The 17,706-nt window shown below is 41.7% G+C and overlaps 1 protein-coding gene across 2 annotated transcripts in view; it reads right to left on the bottom strand.

Annotated features, from left to right (window-relative positions):
- Window positions 1-17,706, bottom strand: part of ate1 (arginyltransferase 1) — a 68,657-nt gene that overhangs the window by 2,859 nt on the left and 48,092 nt on the right. For both annotated transcript variants that reach the window (XM_087803325.1, XM_087803324.1), the window contains exon 11: window positions 3,439-3,559. In XM_087803325.1, coding sequence (XP_087659451.1) covers window positions 3,439-3,559 — 121 coding nt within the window. The remainder of the gene's footprint in view (window positions 1-3,438; window positions 3,560-17,706) is intronic.

Here is a 17,706-nt window from a genome sequence, read left to right on the forward strand (position 1 = left end):
GAACGCTCTCGCCCAAACATCCGCCCCCTGGACGTAAACAACCTTCTTCTCTCGTCCTCATCTTCACTTTTGAGTGGCTCCAGATCTTCTGCCTCGGCAAGGAACGCCCGGCCGCACTGGAGGTCCCAGCTCTCCAGGATCCGGGGTTCAAGGGTCGGGGGGAAGAGGAGTGAGAGGGTCAGGACCGGGAGGCCAAAGGGGGCCGTGACACCTCGCCTCACACTCCCTCTCTTCACATCCATCCAAAGAGTCTCCAAACACTCGCTGGACACCGGACGGAGCCGAGAGGCGGCTTTACTCCTCGGATGTGACCGCTTCCTCTGACCCGATGTTCCAGATCCAAGCCGGGGCGCGGGTTTGTAAAGAGAGAGGGCAAGATGGTGTTGTCGCGAGGAGGCGGTTGTTTGAAGGAAAAGGTCGGGTTCAAGTGGGGAAACATCCGCTTCAGCTGAGGCGTCCACATCTCTGATGCCACACGTTTGAATATCTGGAGTCACAACCTCCCAGTGAAGTCAAACGAACTCCACAATACAGGCAGAGAAACACGAGGCGAAGATGGGATCAGAAATTTGACTAATCATAACTTTTCTTTTACTTCTTTAAAAATGTAGTGTTTTAATGAGTTGTTAATGAATGTTTATAACTCCCTAACCCCCAGTTCTGTACTTCTGTAGTGTATGCACTAGTACTATTTCTTATTGTTGCCGATATATCCATCAATATTTTATATATTGTCATGTTTATTTTATGATTTTTACTTTATTATTATAATATTATTAGTAGTATTTATAATTATGTTATTCATTTGTTGTATTTTAGTTTTCATTTTCATTTTATTATAGTTTTATTATCGTTTTTTGGCATTATATTAACATGTGTATAATTTATATATTTTATGTTTTCGTAAACTGCTGACTACTTAAATGTCTCCCATGTGGGAAGAATAAAGGTTTATCAGTCAATACATTAAACTGTTATTTCTTATTCAAACTAGTGTCTTCTTTGCAAGAACTTCTTTGTTTTGTCTTCAACCAAAGAGGTGTGGGAATTTTTTTTATGAACTTTATGAACTTTACTCATGGTGTGAATTTCTGGCGGACACTAATTATATAATAGATGCTGTGGAACGCATGAAATGTGACCATGGCCAGGAAGTGGCCCCCAGGTCATGTCTGACTGATTATATACAGTATACATAATTTAGTATTGAGTATAAACAAGATACCGGGGCATTTTTGCAGCGCAAAAATAAAATAAATTAAAATATACATGACTTGTGAATATTAAAAAAAAACTATAACAATTTTAACTGCCTGAAATATAATTTATTAATTACAATTAATTCAATATTATTTTGTTATAATTTAATGATTCATTGTTTTACTTTTTTCACTTATAATTTCTCTTAAAAAAAAGAAAAACGAATTTGCTTGCCTCACCGTTTTTCATACCACCCTGTCACGTGTATATGTTCCGGCTGTTACAAAGACACTGTTTCTTGACCTCACATGCAGAGGACGGCATTACTCAAACACCTTGCAGGAGCCAAGGATTAAAACCAACACCATTTGTAAATGTAAAAAATATTAACCCTTGTGCTAGGCTCAGGGTCAAGGTGACCGGAAAACAAATGTGTTTGTGGTATCCCTTGACTCCGAGATAACACAAGGGTTAATATGAATTAATCTGCTCAGTGAAAGTTAGACTCCTAGTTCATAATGAAATCGTAAAGAGGTATTTATGAGGTAGGAAAACAAGTTTCTCGATATGGAATAAGAATAGGGTCAGTGAAAAGAAGTCGTACTTTACATTGCTTTTTTTTGTTTTTTTAACGGGTTACTCGGGTTACGAGTTTAGAAGAACAAACTTGCAAATGCTCTCTAGTTTATCTCAAACGTTAACAACACCGTCTGCAACACTAACACGATGCTGTGCACACGTGCTGTAAGAACTTGACAAGGTGACAACTGAAGTCCCACATTCTGTGTTTACGTCAAAGAGTCAATGCCCTCGTCTATCTGGCTGTCAAATAAACTCTGATTACGAGTGTGTGCGATAACACACATCTGCTGTGCAAGATGAGCGAGTGCACGTTACGTGTCTTGCAGAGCGAGGCCCCGGCGAGGCCCCGGGGCCCCGGTCGTGTCTGAGCCTGGCCTTGTAATCAATGTGAAGCTGATGTGGACAGAGTTGAGTAAACTTGGAGATTATCTGTCTTTTGACACCTCCCTCATTAGCTCTGTAAACCTCGGTCGCTCCGGAACCGTCGAGGAACACCCAGGAGTTCCTGTTCCCAGCGCGGGCCCTCGACAACAAGATCTGGAGCCGTAGAGCCGACCCCGAGGCGGGAGACTTGATTTACAGTCAGGTCTTTGGTTAGCCTCGGGTCTTTGGGCCTCAGAGTTGTGCCGCAATGTGGTCATGACGGGCTGACCCGAGCGCCGCCGGACTGACCACTGGGTGGACTCCCGGGTGGTGAAACCGTTGAGAAAGATTCCTAAAACCCCCTCGCCCTGGCGACGACCCAGACCCAGGCCCGGGATCAAGCCTGCTCCGGCTGATATATATTGACATCGTGTTTGGACAGCCAGCGTCCGTCTCTGTCCAAGATCAACAGCCGCACAAAGGGAGGGAAGCGCCGCGGGAGCCTGGGACTCACAAACACAGACTGACCGCGGGGGAGAAATTCACACCGACGGCGAGTCTTTGGCCTGGAAGTCACGCAGACGTGAAGATTTGCTGTGTTTTTTCCATATCGCGTCAGTGTCTTTTGTTGCAGATGTTTCGCGACAGTCAACAATAACGAACACTGGAAACTAGGACTCGGTTTAATAAATCAAACGTTATTATCTTTCCATTTTTAAAGCCTGAGAACTCAACGCCGGGGAAATAAGTTGAAGCCCTGGCCAAGTATGACCTCACCAGCAGGTCTGCATATTCATAAATCCCCCCCCACCCCGCCGGCCCCCGGTCTCCCACCTCCCGCCGACCTTCTGTAAGTTTTATTACCTGTCGCTCTCCTGCGATGCCACGGAGTCTCTCGGCTCCTCATCAGAATAAAAGGATTTATATCACGACCATTCATCGACTCCCGACCCATCCATCAAAACTGTACGCCCATGTTTAGCCAGAGCAAAGCAAAATAATAATCTCTTTATTCGTATTCATCACCCACGATTTCACTTTTTAACTCTTGGTATCTTCCATCAACTTGGAGTCTGTCCTGAACAAGTTTCTTAAACTCACAAGAGTGTTTATCTAATCTACCCTCAAGCCTAAAATAAATGTATCCTTTCTAAAACCTATCGACTAAAGTCAATACGACTTATCGCACTGGATTGCTGGACCTTGATAAACTGCATGAGGAGGAAATGTGTTCCAGGACAAATAAACCTTTTTTTTTTTTTATTTCTTCCTTGAAATGAGAAGTCGTCGTACCTGCGTCGGGGTCCTGGTTGAACCGAGCGTAGCGGGAGTTCTCCAGCTGGATTAGGCATCGCTCGATCGGTACCCAGATGAAGGTCTCGGGGCAAAGGAGGTCTGAAGGCCGGTACTGACCCTGTGGAGATGACAGAACCAGAACCTTGTCAGAGACTGAAAAAAGTTGTTTTATTTCCATCGCATAAGAAAACTGTTTTAAGCGATTCTATGCGATTTGAAGTCGAGTGACACCAGTGGACTAAAGTGGTAGTGTTTACCCCGACGGGAGACCATATTTCCCATGAGCACTCGCTAAACGTCGCAAAAGTTGCCATGTCCCGGTTTGCAGCAGTTGGACAAACTTTCTGTTTCCAGACTTCCATTGACTGGACTTGGATATAGATGAGATAATGAGTCAGATTGTGGATAATGAAATATGATATGTGTTATGATGGATTTGAAAATAACATAACTTTAACTTTATTTTTGTACCGTAATTCGCCTGGGCTTCCAAAACTCACATTCATTTTTCAGCATTTCCAGAGCCTATCCCAGCTACTTGGGGTAGGAGACAGAGGACACCCCGGGAAGGCAATCGCTTAAAAATATATCTATTTATGTTATTTGAAAACAGATTCTGCAACAATGTGGCACTCGTGATGATGTATCAGAGGAAGCAAAATGGAACAACTAGTCTGGTTCATGGGCACCATAAGACTTTTATTTTGTAAACCAGAAACAGTTTACGAATGACCCTCAAAATGTTGCTTTAGTGATTAAGCTATGGATCTAGAAAACTAGATTCAAGTTGCAGACCGATTTGAATTTGATGTTAAACTCAAAGTGATCCAAAAATTGATTAAAATGGAGAAGGAATAGTGACACAGGATGTGCTTCAACTTACTTCCTGTGTCTTGTGTTATGCGTCCATATGTGAGACCTATTTGTACGATGTTAAATAACGTCTTTATGTTGTAGTAGATATAAAGCCACCAAAAAATGTAATTATTAGAATACCATTTATTGAATTTTACGACCAACAAATATATATATATATATATATAAACTTATCATAATTTTGAAGGAACTGGTTCATTACATCTTTTTTATTTATTTTTTGTTCAAAAAAGAAAAAATATATAAGATAAAATTTGAGGCTAACAGGTTGACATTCGGTTTTCTGGTTTCAAAATAAAAGTTTAATGGCTTCAGTAAATGTATCTTTCCAACACACCTGTGAAGGTGATGACTTAGGAAACTTTGGGAGCAACAAGTTGAAAAAAAGTGTCAATTCTAGGAGTGTGTGAATACAAAATCAATACCAAACCAATACCAAAACAAACAAACACAAGCAGACGTATTGAGGTAAAATTGTTAACGATGTTATCCTGACAAACTGAGTAACTCACTTTGATAAATGATATGAATATATCTTTGTCAATAATCAATAATCTATATTACATTTTATAACGGTTGTTTGGATTTGTGGATTATTTTGTCTTTGCTGGTGTTGCTTACTATTGTCACTACAGTTTGGAGAAGTTTTTAATGGACAGAAACTTTTAAACCAGTCCATGTGTGGAGCAGAAACCCGTGCTTTTGTGAGTCTGCATCATGTGACAGTCTAAACATTCCATGAAGAAATGCTTACACATCTTCCTAGCATGGAGGAGAAGGAGGTCAAAGGTTGGAGGAGAAGTAACCCTGCTCAGTATCAAGCCCTCCAGCTGGATGATAACAGCTCTGTCGCAACCTCTTTGTCTGAGGCGGACTCTCTTTGTCTCAGGTGTTGCACTATGTAGAACAGGAAGTGTAAACACGCCGAACGCATTGTGATGTGAAAAGGGTACGAGTCTGAGTGTGACCCAACATATTGGGTGGAAAAAGCCAACCAAGCTGAACAAAAACAGCTGCAGGGAAGACTGAGAAAACGCCAGCGAGGGACAGACCGAGCCGCGAAATGAGGAGAGGGGGATCTGAGGGGGGGGGCGGGCGCCATTATCAGGGACCTGCGTTCCATCACTGAGCTCCAAACAAACACAAAACGCAGAGATAGCTCTGTAAACAAGTTGGCGCCTGCAACTGGCCCGCACATAACGTTCCTCATGGTTTACGTGACATTTCACGGACGGACAAATATTCCACGATTTCCATGAGTTTCCAAACCAAAACGAAGGTCAGTAACCAAGCCTTCTGACCGTAACACATCCGTCACCGAAGGGTTCTATTAAGCGCCTACTGTTCGCTGCTGGCTGCCGTAAGAGTGAGTGATATATTACACATTATTCATCAAGGTGATTTTGATCTTCTTGTTTTCACTGCTGTCAAACTCAATCAAGTTGCCACAATGTTAGAACAACATTTCCAGTCACTGAACAATAAATAACTGACCCTCCTCTAACAGGAAGTAGTGTTTTTAGGTATAAAAAGCATATTTTAGCATATCTGGGGTCAAAACAGACATGCTTTACTCTTCAAAAACTCACTAGATACTCTCGGTTTTGTCATTATATTGAATTCCCATCCATAGTCTTTTTGTTTTAGACATTTTCCTAGAGTAATTTACAATCTTTGCGTAGCTAGAAAACAGCTTCAGAAAAGGCAAAACTTAAGCACTGTGATCTCTGTTGGTAACCATATCAATTTGATGTGATAGGTGCCTTTCAAACGACCATGTCTTTCTTTTTTACCCACTTAATTTGATTTAAGTCTCTTACGGGCTGCAAAAAACGAGTTGGCAATATATATATTGCCCCAAGAGGTTTGACACATGATTCTGAGGCTAATACAGGGGTGTTAAAGGATATACTTACAATATACAAGGACATTTTCTTCGGCTGTTAGTGATTTCTTAGGGGAAATTGCATTTTCTTCACACAGATAACTAAACTAAACAGGAAGTATGATTTAAATGTGATATGTTATTGGAGGCTAATCTATCTTAATTATGACCATGTGTATTTTTCAACACCAAGACCATCAAATTCCTTTTCTTCAACATCAGTTTTACTTTTAGCTCATTTATCTTCCTTATCGCATCTTAAAGGGAAACTATCGTGAAAACCCAACTCTCCTGACTCACTCACAGGTTTCAAATGTTGAAGTCTTTCTCTCCAAGATGCAGTAAGTCCCTCACCATAACCATGTTTGAACTAATTACTTTATAAAGTTCTCCCCCGTCTCAAATCTCGGCGAACGAGAGGTTACGAGAGCGGAGTCCATTATGACGAAATAATGGCTTCACTCTTCCTCCAGCCAGCTGTAATCACGCCCCGCTTTGTTTATACAACAAGTCCTTTGGAAGTGGAGACTGGGGAGTGATGATGCGTGGTGACAAACCTCGATGTGTAGCCAATCACAGAAGAGTGGGTGTGGTTATGGTTAAACAGATTTTAAGCTAGAGAAAAAAGTGTTTTCTAATGTCAATATAAAATGAAAAACAGACACATACTGATGATACAATTTTAAGAGACACTTCAATGAATACATTAGTATTCAGCCTGAAGTTTGACACTTAAGAGACGTCTTTGTCGAAGAGAAGCAAGGGAAGGTGAGCGTGTATTTCCTTCATTCATATGGATGAGGAGAAGGGGAAAAAAAAAAAACAATTCGAGGGAGACAATTGTTAAGTGCTTCTGCCAACAGATGAGTTTTGTAGGAATGTCGCTCTCCTCGGTCGTAGCGGTCGCACTCGCATTGATCGGATGTTCTCCGTGTCCCGACAACCTCGGAACCTTCTCCGGCTGTCAGCACGGCCGCTCCGACGCTCTCACACTCTGGCTCACCTCTATGCACTCCTTCAACACCGTCGCCCGACATGCCAGCGCACAAAAGGAACACACACGCACACCTGCTCTGCAGTGCAAACACACTCCACTGCGGACTGAAAGTGAACCTCGAATCAACCTGATAACAGAGCGAGGAGGGAGGAGGAGGGCGAGGAGGGGAACTGGTGAGGTGTGAACAGCGAGCAGGAACACGGAAAGAAAAACGAGCAGGAAGAATGAAAACAAAAGGGCTCTCGCTCTCAGGAAATCTAAACCTCTGAAAAAAAAAATCTGGGCCGTCTTGTGCTGTTAATGTTTCGGCGAGCCGGCCAGCAAACATAACAGTTGCGCTGATGGAACCGCTATTTAGTTCTAAGAAATGAAAACAAATGATGAACGCGGAGAAGAATGGAACACACAAATATTTGTGGTTGGCGGATCAGAGGGGAAAAAGCGAGTTGAGGAGAAAGAAAAACGTTGGCCATCGCTGTCAACCGTCTGATATATTTATCTGAATCCGACAGAAAGAGAGACGTACTTGTTGCTTCGGAGCTCGACTCAAGGGTTGGTTTCTGAGTCACCCCTGCTGAGATCCTGATGTCTTAACCCTGACAAATCTATTAGCTTACTGCTTTATTTACCTTTAAAAAAAACTTTGTACGACTGAATTATTCTTTGTTTTAACTGCTATTCAAGTTAGTTGTCAGGGAGTTTCAGCTTCCATTAATAGAGCCAAGTACAAGATACATGTTGTCGCTGATAAAATCAGAAAAATAAAATAGCAAAAATCCACATTAAGTACATGAAAAAAAACATCCCACCATAACGCTGAATGAGCCGGAGCTCTAGACTAGTTTCTTTGCAACAGAATGGTCTAGTATAGAGTTTGTGTTTTACTAGTTTACAGGCTTATTTTTCTGGCTTAATATGCCTGAAAAGATCTTCTTGGCCCTTTATGACTGAAAAAATCTGTCCATTTATCGAAATAAAACACCTTTCAGACAGTGATCATAAATCTACCAAAAAAAAAAAGATAATATAAGCCCGATATATGACTCACAGACTGGCACCGGGCCTTGGCCTGGTGTTTTGCTAAGAACCTTATTTGGGTTTCTCCGAGTTAGTGTTAGTTTTTCTGCCTCTGTTCTCCCTCGCAGCAAAAATAAATGTTATTAACTTACATTGTAGTCGTTTCTTTATAACAATTTGACTGTAGATTAAAGATCAAAAGACTTTTAATGAAGATCTTGTGATTGATAAAAATTAATGAGTCACTATAATACATTTCTACGGTTTTACATGAAAAAAATTGTGATGGTTTATAGTCATGTATTGCAACTTATAATAAGATATATGAAGTATTACTTGGTGGACATTTGGACCTTCAAGTAGAGTGAGAACACTTCCTTATAACGATTAAAAGTTACAAGTTAAATTGTAACTATAAGGAAAGAAAATATTGTGAAAAATCTTCTCTCCTTTTAAAATTTAACTTTGAATATACTTTAAAGTTGAATGAAGTAAACATTTGCAATCTACACATAAATTAAGATACAATGCATATTTAAAGGAGGGGTAGGAAATGCTGTACAAATATTCATCATGTTTGGCTTCCTTCGCTAAACATTTTGCTTTGTTTTCTCTTCTTTCCCTTAGACTTGTCAGACGCTGACATGGTGGTGAACTGACCACAATGAGAACCGCAGTCTTTGTTTTTCCGGACAAAAAAGATACGACTTTAATCACGTCCTCTCTGAACACAACATATGAAACCTTCATATGTTTCCAGCTCCGTGGACGTCAGGTTCGCTGTCATCTCTATTGTTCCAGAGAGAATTATGACTAACAATCAAACGTCACATTTGACACCGACATTCCTTTGTCCAAATTTAAAAAAAACATTAAATGAGACCTCTTATTTTTTTTATATACTCTCCACTTGTTAATCGTCCTTCTTGTGCAAGGCAGGCAAAGATTGCATAAAGTAAAATAAGGAATAAGAGTCTTTCCCCAAAGGTCAATCCAACCTTAATACCATAACCGTCGAACATCATCAATCTTCAGAAAAAACACTTAAACACTAAATTGGTTTAGAAATCCCATGGAATGTCTTCTTATGTTTCATATCCTCACAACAATGGACTTCCATGTCTGGTCTTCGCCTCCATCAGTTTACGAGTCTGTCTTCTTATCTAAACGTTGAATGCAGTAATTGTTTACTCAGATCTTTGGCTGATGCCAAACGAGACTCAGGAAGCGTCAACGCTGCGGGAACATTGAGACCATTTTTGATATCTTTCTGTCAACACTGGAGGTCGTCGGGTGATCCTGTTTAGAACCGTGTTAGTGTTCTTCACCCAGTCATGCACTCTGTTCACGAAATGAACCAGACCGCTGCTTTAATGTTCAGGGAAGAGCCAGAAAAAAAACCTCTCAAAAGTTTAGCCCTTACTGAACGATAATAGCCAGATATGTGTGCGTTTTTGTTGGTGTTTAAACATGTGTTTCTAAACGTTTCCAGCCATTCGATCGGATGATGGGCAAACTCCGGCGTTCCAGATGTTGAAAAAAAACCCTCTTCGCTTGGACTTCCTCTCTTCAGTGGCACTTTCAGACTCTTCGACAAAGACTCATCGGTCACCGCCCGCCTCAGTCAAGCCTGTGCTCGCACGTTCAGACTGTTATGGAGGAGACGTCGACGACTGACGCCCTCTAATAGTCTTGTTTGGGAGGGACGGACGCGGGAAGAGCGAGTGAGGAAAGATAGGAAATATGAGGCTAATGCGCTTGGCTGCCGTCGGAGGTGTGAGCGGTGAGAGGAGGATGAGAGCGGCGCAGGGGAGGGGAGACGCTAAATTAGGTGCTAATGAGTCCTCGGCTGGTATTTAACGTCATCGGCGGTCTGGATCTGGGGCGAGCTGATGGAAGTGAAGGGGAGCAGTTCTTGCCAGGGTCAGAGGGGCCCCAGTGTCGAGACGGGATGTTGGAGCGTAGATCAGAAGGAGTTGGGAGGCCTTGGCAATGACAGAAAAGAGCGAAGAAGAAAGCACTTAGTTGCAAAACGGGGACAAAAAGAACTGCAAATGAAGATATAAGAGGGCGACAGATAAGAAGGGACGGTTTCGTCGACATCGGTTTGTCATTAACTTGTTGTTGCGGAGCATGACCAACATCTTGTATGTTCAAATAAAAAACCTGCCTTCACGAGTAGCCGTTAAACCAGTTGGTGCTCACATCAAATGTGTTTTGGCAACACTTGATACGCTACGAGCAACCTAGCGGTCTTTATTGACCAGTGACAAAAAATAAGGTAATACAGATGTCTCCTTTAAAACGTATCCTTTAAATAGAACCTCTACATTCCATGTAAATATGTTTCTTTAAAAGGCAATTGGTGTGATACCAATTCAGACCAAAACTTGTTCTCCTTCACCAAATACTTGCTGCTAATTGAAATACAATTGTGTTGGGTTGTGTATTTTGTACTTTGTACGATGTGTTAAAAGGAACTTAAATGGTTAAGGGGTCAAAAGAGTTGGAAAGCTCTGATTGAAGGTGAAAGAGGACCTTGTTTCATGAAGGGAATCAAACAAAAATGATGTTTTGAGTTCTTACACAATGGTTTGAGTTCTTGTAAAATGAAGATAACCTCTTGTCTAGCCTTTTTTGGTAGACAAAATGAGACTCATAAAACAACAAGTAAAAGAAACATGGAACTAAAAACATTATAAAACTTGTCTCACACTTCGTTGGCATCAGAGGTCATATTCCAAACAAGTACATTTTCACTCTTTTTCCCTTTCATTTTAAACACCTCAGAACGGGGAACAATGCCTGGAGCTATTACTTTGAATTTTATATGAAAAGCCATTAATCACGCACCGAAATCGGCCGCTCCGGTGCAGCCAAGGAATCCTTGTGAAACCTTAAATTTATTTCTCTGTAACAGGGATCAAAAAGTTGACGCAAGAGTTTTGCTGACAATCAAAGAATTGAATACTATTAAAAACCATTAGATTAAAAAAGTTTTTCTGTTATTATAAGGCATTCTATTCTGCTTACACAATGGGGTCAAGGAGATTGGTTTTGGTGTCAAGACGGGGCTTCACATTATTTATTTGTGGTCTTGGTTTCGTCTTTTCTTCGTCTAGACACTATGTCCTTGTCTTCTCTCCTTCTAGGGTCATAAAAGTGGTCTTGGACCATGATCATTTTTGAGCTCCTTTAAGGATACACATGAAACGAACGTTTCCACTTCAGTGCACTTCACAGAGATCGATCGACAGAATGTCATTAAAATAAACTCAATGTGATGCTAAATAAACCTCAGGCAAGCAATTGTTTGTGCGGTTTTCTTTTTTTGTTTTCATCTCAGTCTAGGTCCCAATCAGGAGGTCTTGGTCTCAAACTCTCTTGCTCCTGATCTTTGTCTTGTCTGGGTCTTGATACTCTCCAGTCTAGGTTAGGTCTTGGCTATGGCAGTGTGGACTGAAAGTCCAGAACTATCACAGCGCATGTGACCAAAAACCAACATCCCCAATGAGTCTACTTTGTGAAGATAGAAATAGAAAACAACCAAAGTGTATTTAATCCTTAAACAGCAATTTAATGGAAAAGCAAGACCAGTTATAATTGTGGTTGTGAGATGAATAGCTTTGGTGATTCAGGCAGTTTTAATTTCATCACTCAACAATCTCAAATGATTTATTTAATTTATTCAATGATATAAAATGAATGAGTATGAAATAGAATGAGATATTCAATATTAAATAATCTCTCTGATCAATAAATGAACCCGTACAGGTTTCAAATCTGAAAACAGTTTTCTCCTCAGCTTGAATAAGAGTCGCTGAAACTCACGAAGAAGTTGGAGTTGAGGAGCAAGGGTTGACTCTGAGAACGTTTTTCAAGGTTAAGTGAAGTCACTCCTTCACAGCTGCGACTCGGTTTCAAAGAGATTCACTTTCAGAGCCGGCGCAGGGAGGACAGAGACGAGAGGTGGATTGGGTGTCAATATATATCCAAGTCCGCTGTTTTTTTTCCTGCCTCCATTCACATAACGCAACATCTGCTGCTCATTTCCTGCTCATATCTCTTCTCGGGGTCTGCACTCTCCCTGCCCCAAGCTGAGGTGTCTCCTAATGCCGGCATGCTACTCCGTCGCTGGCTCCCAAAAGTCGAATAAAGATCATTTTAAACATCACATAATTACTCAGCGTCCCAGTTAAATCTAAAGATTGGGGATGCAAACAGTTCCATGATGAATTTACCGCTTCCTTTCAGAACATGAAACCACATCTTTCCCGAAACATTAAGAGATTTACAATGACCATAAAGATGATTGATCAGAATTTAGTCAGCCTTCGGTAATTGGACCCAGAAGTTTGTAATTCCGACAACAATTCAGATGACTGCGTCACGCCGTGCATCTGTATGGACCTGCCGTCTGCCAAAATAACAAGAGGCATATATCTTAACTCATTAATATTTGAAACGCAGCGACACGACGAATGCACTCGTGAATCCTCGCTGATAGCGGGGAAGAGAGAGGAGGCAGGAAGCCGATTGATGGATGATGTGGACAGCTTTGGAAACTTTAAAGACACGCCAGCTTATTTTAGGCTCATAGTCTGGATTTAATTTGAACTTTAACAGCATCCTTTTAGCAGCCAAAATGTTATAAACAACAGAGGACGACAGTGTGGGGGGATGAGATCCAACGTTAAGCATCGAGCTCTGTGTCTTTCAATACATTTGTGCGCGAAATATTGTTTTAAATTGTTTTTATGTCCTTGTTCCTTGTAGCATTTTGCCCAGTGTGATGTCATTCAGAAATACAGCCAAGACTTGTTAGTGCTAAGTACGTTATAATTATAGTATTTCACATCTGTTTTGCCGTTACTGTAACCGAGATTGCGATAAATAATAAAAGAAGTCAGATGTACAGTATTGTAAAGGGGCTCAATCAAAATGACAGGGGGGGAAACATGCCAATCAAACTCAACTTTCTCTCGGCCCCCCCACTGTGCTTGGTGAAAGAGCCATGAGGAAAAGTTATACGAGCGAATGGTGTGGACTTGAAAAAGCAGCAAGATTTCAGATACCAGCGGCCATTTACTGGACTTTGGTATCCAAAAGTGACTTAAATTAGGCTGAAGGAAGACCAGAAGTCACAAACACACCCAGAAAAAGTAAGAGTGTGTAGTGAATTTTGACAGTCTATGGTCTAAAGCAGGGGTCACCTACGTTAAATACTCCAAGGCAACCGAGTGACCCAAAGGGCTACCACACACTTCTGAACTAAGTTAATGTAGATTATCATTGGTGATAAATGTAATTGCTCTTATATACTGATCACATTATTGATTATTCAACAATGACTAATGGGGCAACAAGAAAAAAAATAAGATGGTTATTGTATAAAAATGCTTAGAATGGACCCATGGTGAGCTAGACCTTGGGTGTCTAGTTTAGAGTCTAGACCCACCTGTATTAGAAAACATGGTGTAGGTTCCAGGGAAGGTTGTGAGTTTTGGCTTCTGTCTCCTCAGTTAATGGTGAATGGAATGATGGATTAAACAACGTAGGCGAGTTGCTAATCCCAAGAGCTCATAAACCAAGGTCCCATTAACTACATGAGCGAATGGCTGGGGAGCCCTTTTCGAAAAATGCTTTAAAACGTATGAAGAAACATCAACTTTTAGAGAGTATTCCCTTACTTGTTTTTAATGTGCTTTATTTGTAAAGCATTTTGCTCAATCGTAGCCATTTTTCTGTTGGACTACTTGATGTATGCTGCCTCATATTTAGTCATTTTAGATGACAAACGCCGGATAACTTTCTGTTCTTACTAGCTAGCTACTTAGTTAGTGTTCTCATAGCTGGTGTGGTTAGGTAGAATCGGACACTAGAGAATTCAAAGATCAAGGCAGTTTTGTGTGTTGTATGTTCAGAGCAAATAGTTAAATAATCATACCATTTTTATCTATATTATTAAATTCCATTCTTCCCTTCCTTCATATTTTCCACAAACCAAGCAAATCAGTATGATCTCAGAACTAGACGGTTCACATTAATAAGTTAGCTATAACTTTGTTCATCACAAGAGATATTAAAAATCAAGTTAATGAGCCATTTCAACAAACCTTGCAAAATTTTCGACTTGAGCGTGACTAACAAAGTCAAGATGAAGTGCATTCATTCTCTCCCACTTCTATTCATCATGTAATAAACAAGATTTCACATCTAATTCCATCATTATTTTCTGTATCACGACACATCTAACGTGGCCCCCTCGGTGCGTGAGTTACCAACCTGATATGCTGACACAATGAGACTATTTAGGAGCTGAAGACATAAATTATTGTTACATCAGTTCAACAGCGAAAACCCGCAGGATAACGCCAAACCATGCAGCAGTTTATCATCTATATCCGTGCGTCTTAAGAGCTTCGCAGTGAGACAGAGCGGCTCCACGGGCGTGATGTCACGAAAAACGCTGGACGACTTGAGTTGCCTCGGGGTCTGAGACGAATTATCCGAAGATAAGCGGAAATACAAAAAGCGGGACTGTTCGGCAACAACATGGGAGGTTGAGCACAATGGCGGAGAGGAAATAGTCCGGATTACACACTTATCAGGGCGAGTAGAGTGAAAGATGGCTGTTTGACCCGGAGACAAAAATTTTGGTCAACGAGTCACACAAATGGTGTTCACCACGGCCTGAACTCCCACCGTACACAAAGACGCTCAGTGTGACCCAGAGCACAGGCGGAACTTAACCTAGCCTCGGCCCAGGCGGCACTCTCTGACCCGGGGGTCACAAACAACCGGCCTTGGAGACAAAAAACCAACAAACAGCGCCCCTGATGCCAACATCCGCATCCCTCTTGAACACACAAGCTCTCACGCGCTCCCTGCTGACGGACACGCCGCACATGACACAAACACGCAACCAGCTACACAAACAACGCAAAGAATGGAACGTATAGTCGGCCCACACGGAAACGCTTGCACTGCAGGGTGTTCCACGAGTCCGAACCGTTCGTGCCGAAGCTGGTTCTGGGATCTGCGTTTCGTTGGGCGATTTATGCTCGCCGCTGCTGTTAAAACACTCGGGGCCCACCGAGGCCTTTTCACCCTTCTCAACACATTACCACAGGATACCCTTCAAATAAAGCATCCAGGCTAGCGAGTCTCTCCCCCGCGGGCCCCTAGACAACTCCCATAATCCTTGCCACCCACCCCTTCGACCCAGCACTCCCTCGCCGGGGCCTATGCGTCACGGCTCTACAGATGACAGGTTAATGAGGAGAAAATATTTTTACAGGATCACGTTACGACACAGCCCCGGAGAACCAATGGCGTTGCTTTTATGGGCACCAACTCACAAACTGGGCACTTTTTATCTCTTTATCTCATTTAGTCTTTACGGGCAAGCGATTCTGTTGCGCCAGTCTCTCTCACACACACCACAGCTTATGCCCCAGCAGTCATAACCACAGCATATAATCTTGGCTTTAAAACCACCTCAAGAATTCGCTAAGAAACCGGGGGTCCTCCGCCCACATTCTGAAGCGTTTATGACCGGCTTCACTTTGCCCCGGCGTTGCCTTATCGAAGATCTGAATGCACTTTCACGCTTAAAAAAAATAACCAGGGATTTCTCACAAAAGGGGCGCAGCTGCAGCAAGCTTAAAAAAATAAATAGAGGTTGAAGTTAATGGCTAGGCAAACACCTCACCCTGGCAGCTAGGGGGCTCTGGGTCTACTCAGCATGACAATCTACCAAACTTTCCTTTTCAGTGACCTTCACACCTCCCCCCCCCAATGTTCTGATCCGGCTGCCAACCCCACACCCCCCCAAATATGTCCTTCCAAACAGAGCCAGACTGAATCTCTTGACCCGACCTCCTGACCTCCTGCTCGCTAGTACCCTCACCTTGTCAACACTCGTGCTAGGGGGTGCCAGGCAGTGTCCGCCCCCGAACCGTGCTCTAGTCTGTTAGTGATTTGTTAGGAACACAACCGAGGCAAGGCACCAGCGGCGAAATTGATGAGGTGGCATGAAAGGGAAGAGAAAACGATCGAAAATTTTAAACAAATGTTTCTGCAGAACTGTTGGTGGTCTCCTGTCGAGCAAGAGAATCTAACGTTTTCTGCGCAAACATTCCAAGGTGAGAGCCGAGTGAGGTTTTGAGGAGTTGCTGATACAACGTTTCATAGCACTTTGGTTTCCTGAGGGCAACGGTAACGTCCAGCGCTTTGATTTAAAAAAGAGTCTGAAGCAAAAATTTAACCTCAACTCTTGCTCTGGAAAAGCTAAACTGTAATTCAAAAGAAAATAATGTTGAAACATCATTTCAGAACCAGACAAAGCCATGAATATCCTTGTTATCCGAGGATGTGAATATACTGTATTATTCCAGTGCATTCTCAATAGTTTATTTATCTGTATTAAAAGTTTTTGATTAGAATGTTTCTCCAGATCTTTTACATTTGTGAGCAGCAGATTTCTTTCATTTTTTGGTTGATGTTAGTTTGATAAAACACTGTTTTCTATTGAACTACATCGAAATTCTAAAAAGAAAGATTAGAAAAAAAGGTCGATTGCATCTAAAATAACCCATTAAATAGTCGTAGATACAGTGAAGTACATTTTTACAAACAACAGCAGAATTATGAAGCATAATAAAAAAATCAACCCATAAAAAATAAATGATAAGTGAAACAGTTAACACGAGATCTTGTTTAGAATTTAAAACAATAAAAACTAGTGTATACAGACAGAAAGTAATGAAAATCTTTCTTGCCTAAGGGTCCGATAGAAAAAACAGAGCCTTGTTTAACAATTCCCGTCTTCCTGCAATCTTTGGCTTTTCTGTTTTTTAAACGTTCAAATGGGACATTTTGAAACAGAAGAATAACTGAACAGAAATCTGACGGCATGAGCCGCTCGCCAACAGCCTTTAATCCCCACCAGCATGGTGGTTTCTTGCCTCAGAAGTTACTTGACAGGGAATGGAAACAAAAAAAGAGTGAAAAGGAAAGTATGGGGGGATGGTGGGGGGGGATGCCTGAACCAGAAGGAACTAGGAAGCAGAGAGCAACAAAAAACAGACGTAAAGTGCTAAAAACAAATCAATAAAACAAATGAAAGGGCGAAAAAACAAGTGTTGTTTCACATGGCGGATGCTAAGCGGGGCCTCTTCGGAGACACACCCACAACAGAATGCCTCAAACTCACCGTCACTCTCAATCAGCCCAGATGTAACGGTGACACGGAACGTTGAGGTCACACATGTACACATAACTTTACTGCCTGAATAGGCCCCTGGAGGGGAAATATGTATTTAGTTCTTGTCTTCGTCCCTACGTGTCTAAACTTGCAGTGGCAGTGGAGGTAGGTACGATTGGCTCACAACACAAGGCAGTCTTTCTCAAAGTAAAAGTTAACAAATGTTTGAAATTAATGTAAGATTTCATTTGAAAAAAGATCCATAACTCCAGCTTTGTTCTC

The sequence above is a fragment of the Callionymus lyra genome, chromosome 11 (genome assembly GCF_982586985.1).
Source record: "Callionymus lyra chromosome 11, fCalLyr1.hap1.1, whole genome shotgun sequence".
In the NCBI taxonomy this organism is placed as follows: Eukaryota; Metazoa; Chordata; class Actinopteri; order Syngnathiformes; family Callionymidae; genus Callionymus; species Callionymus lyra.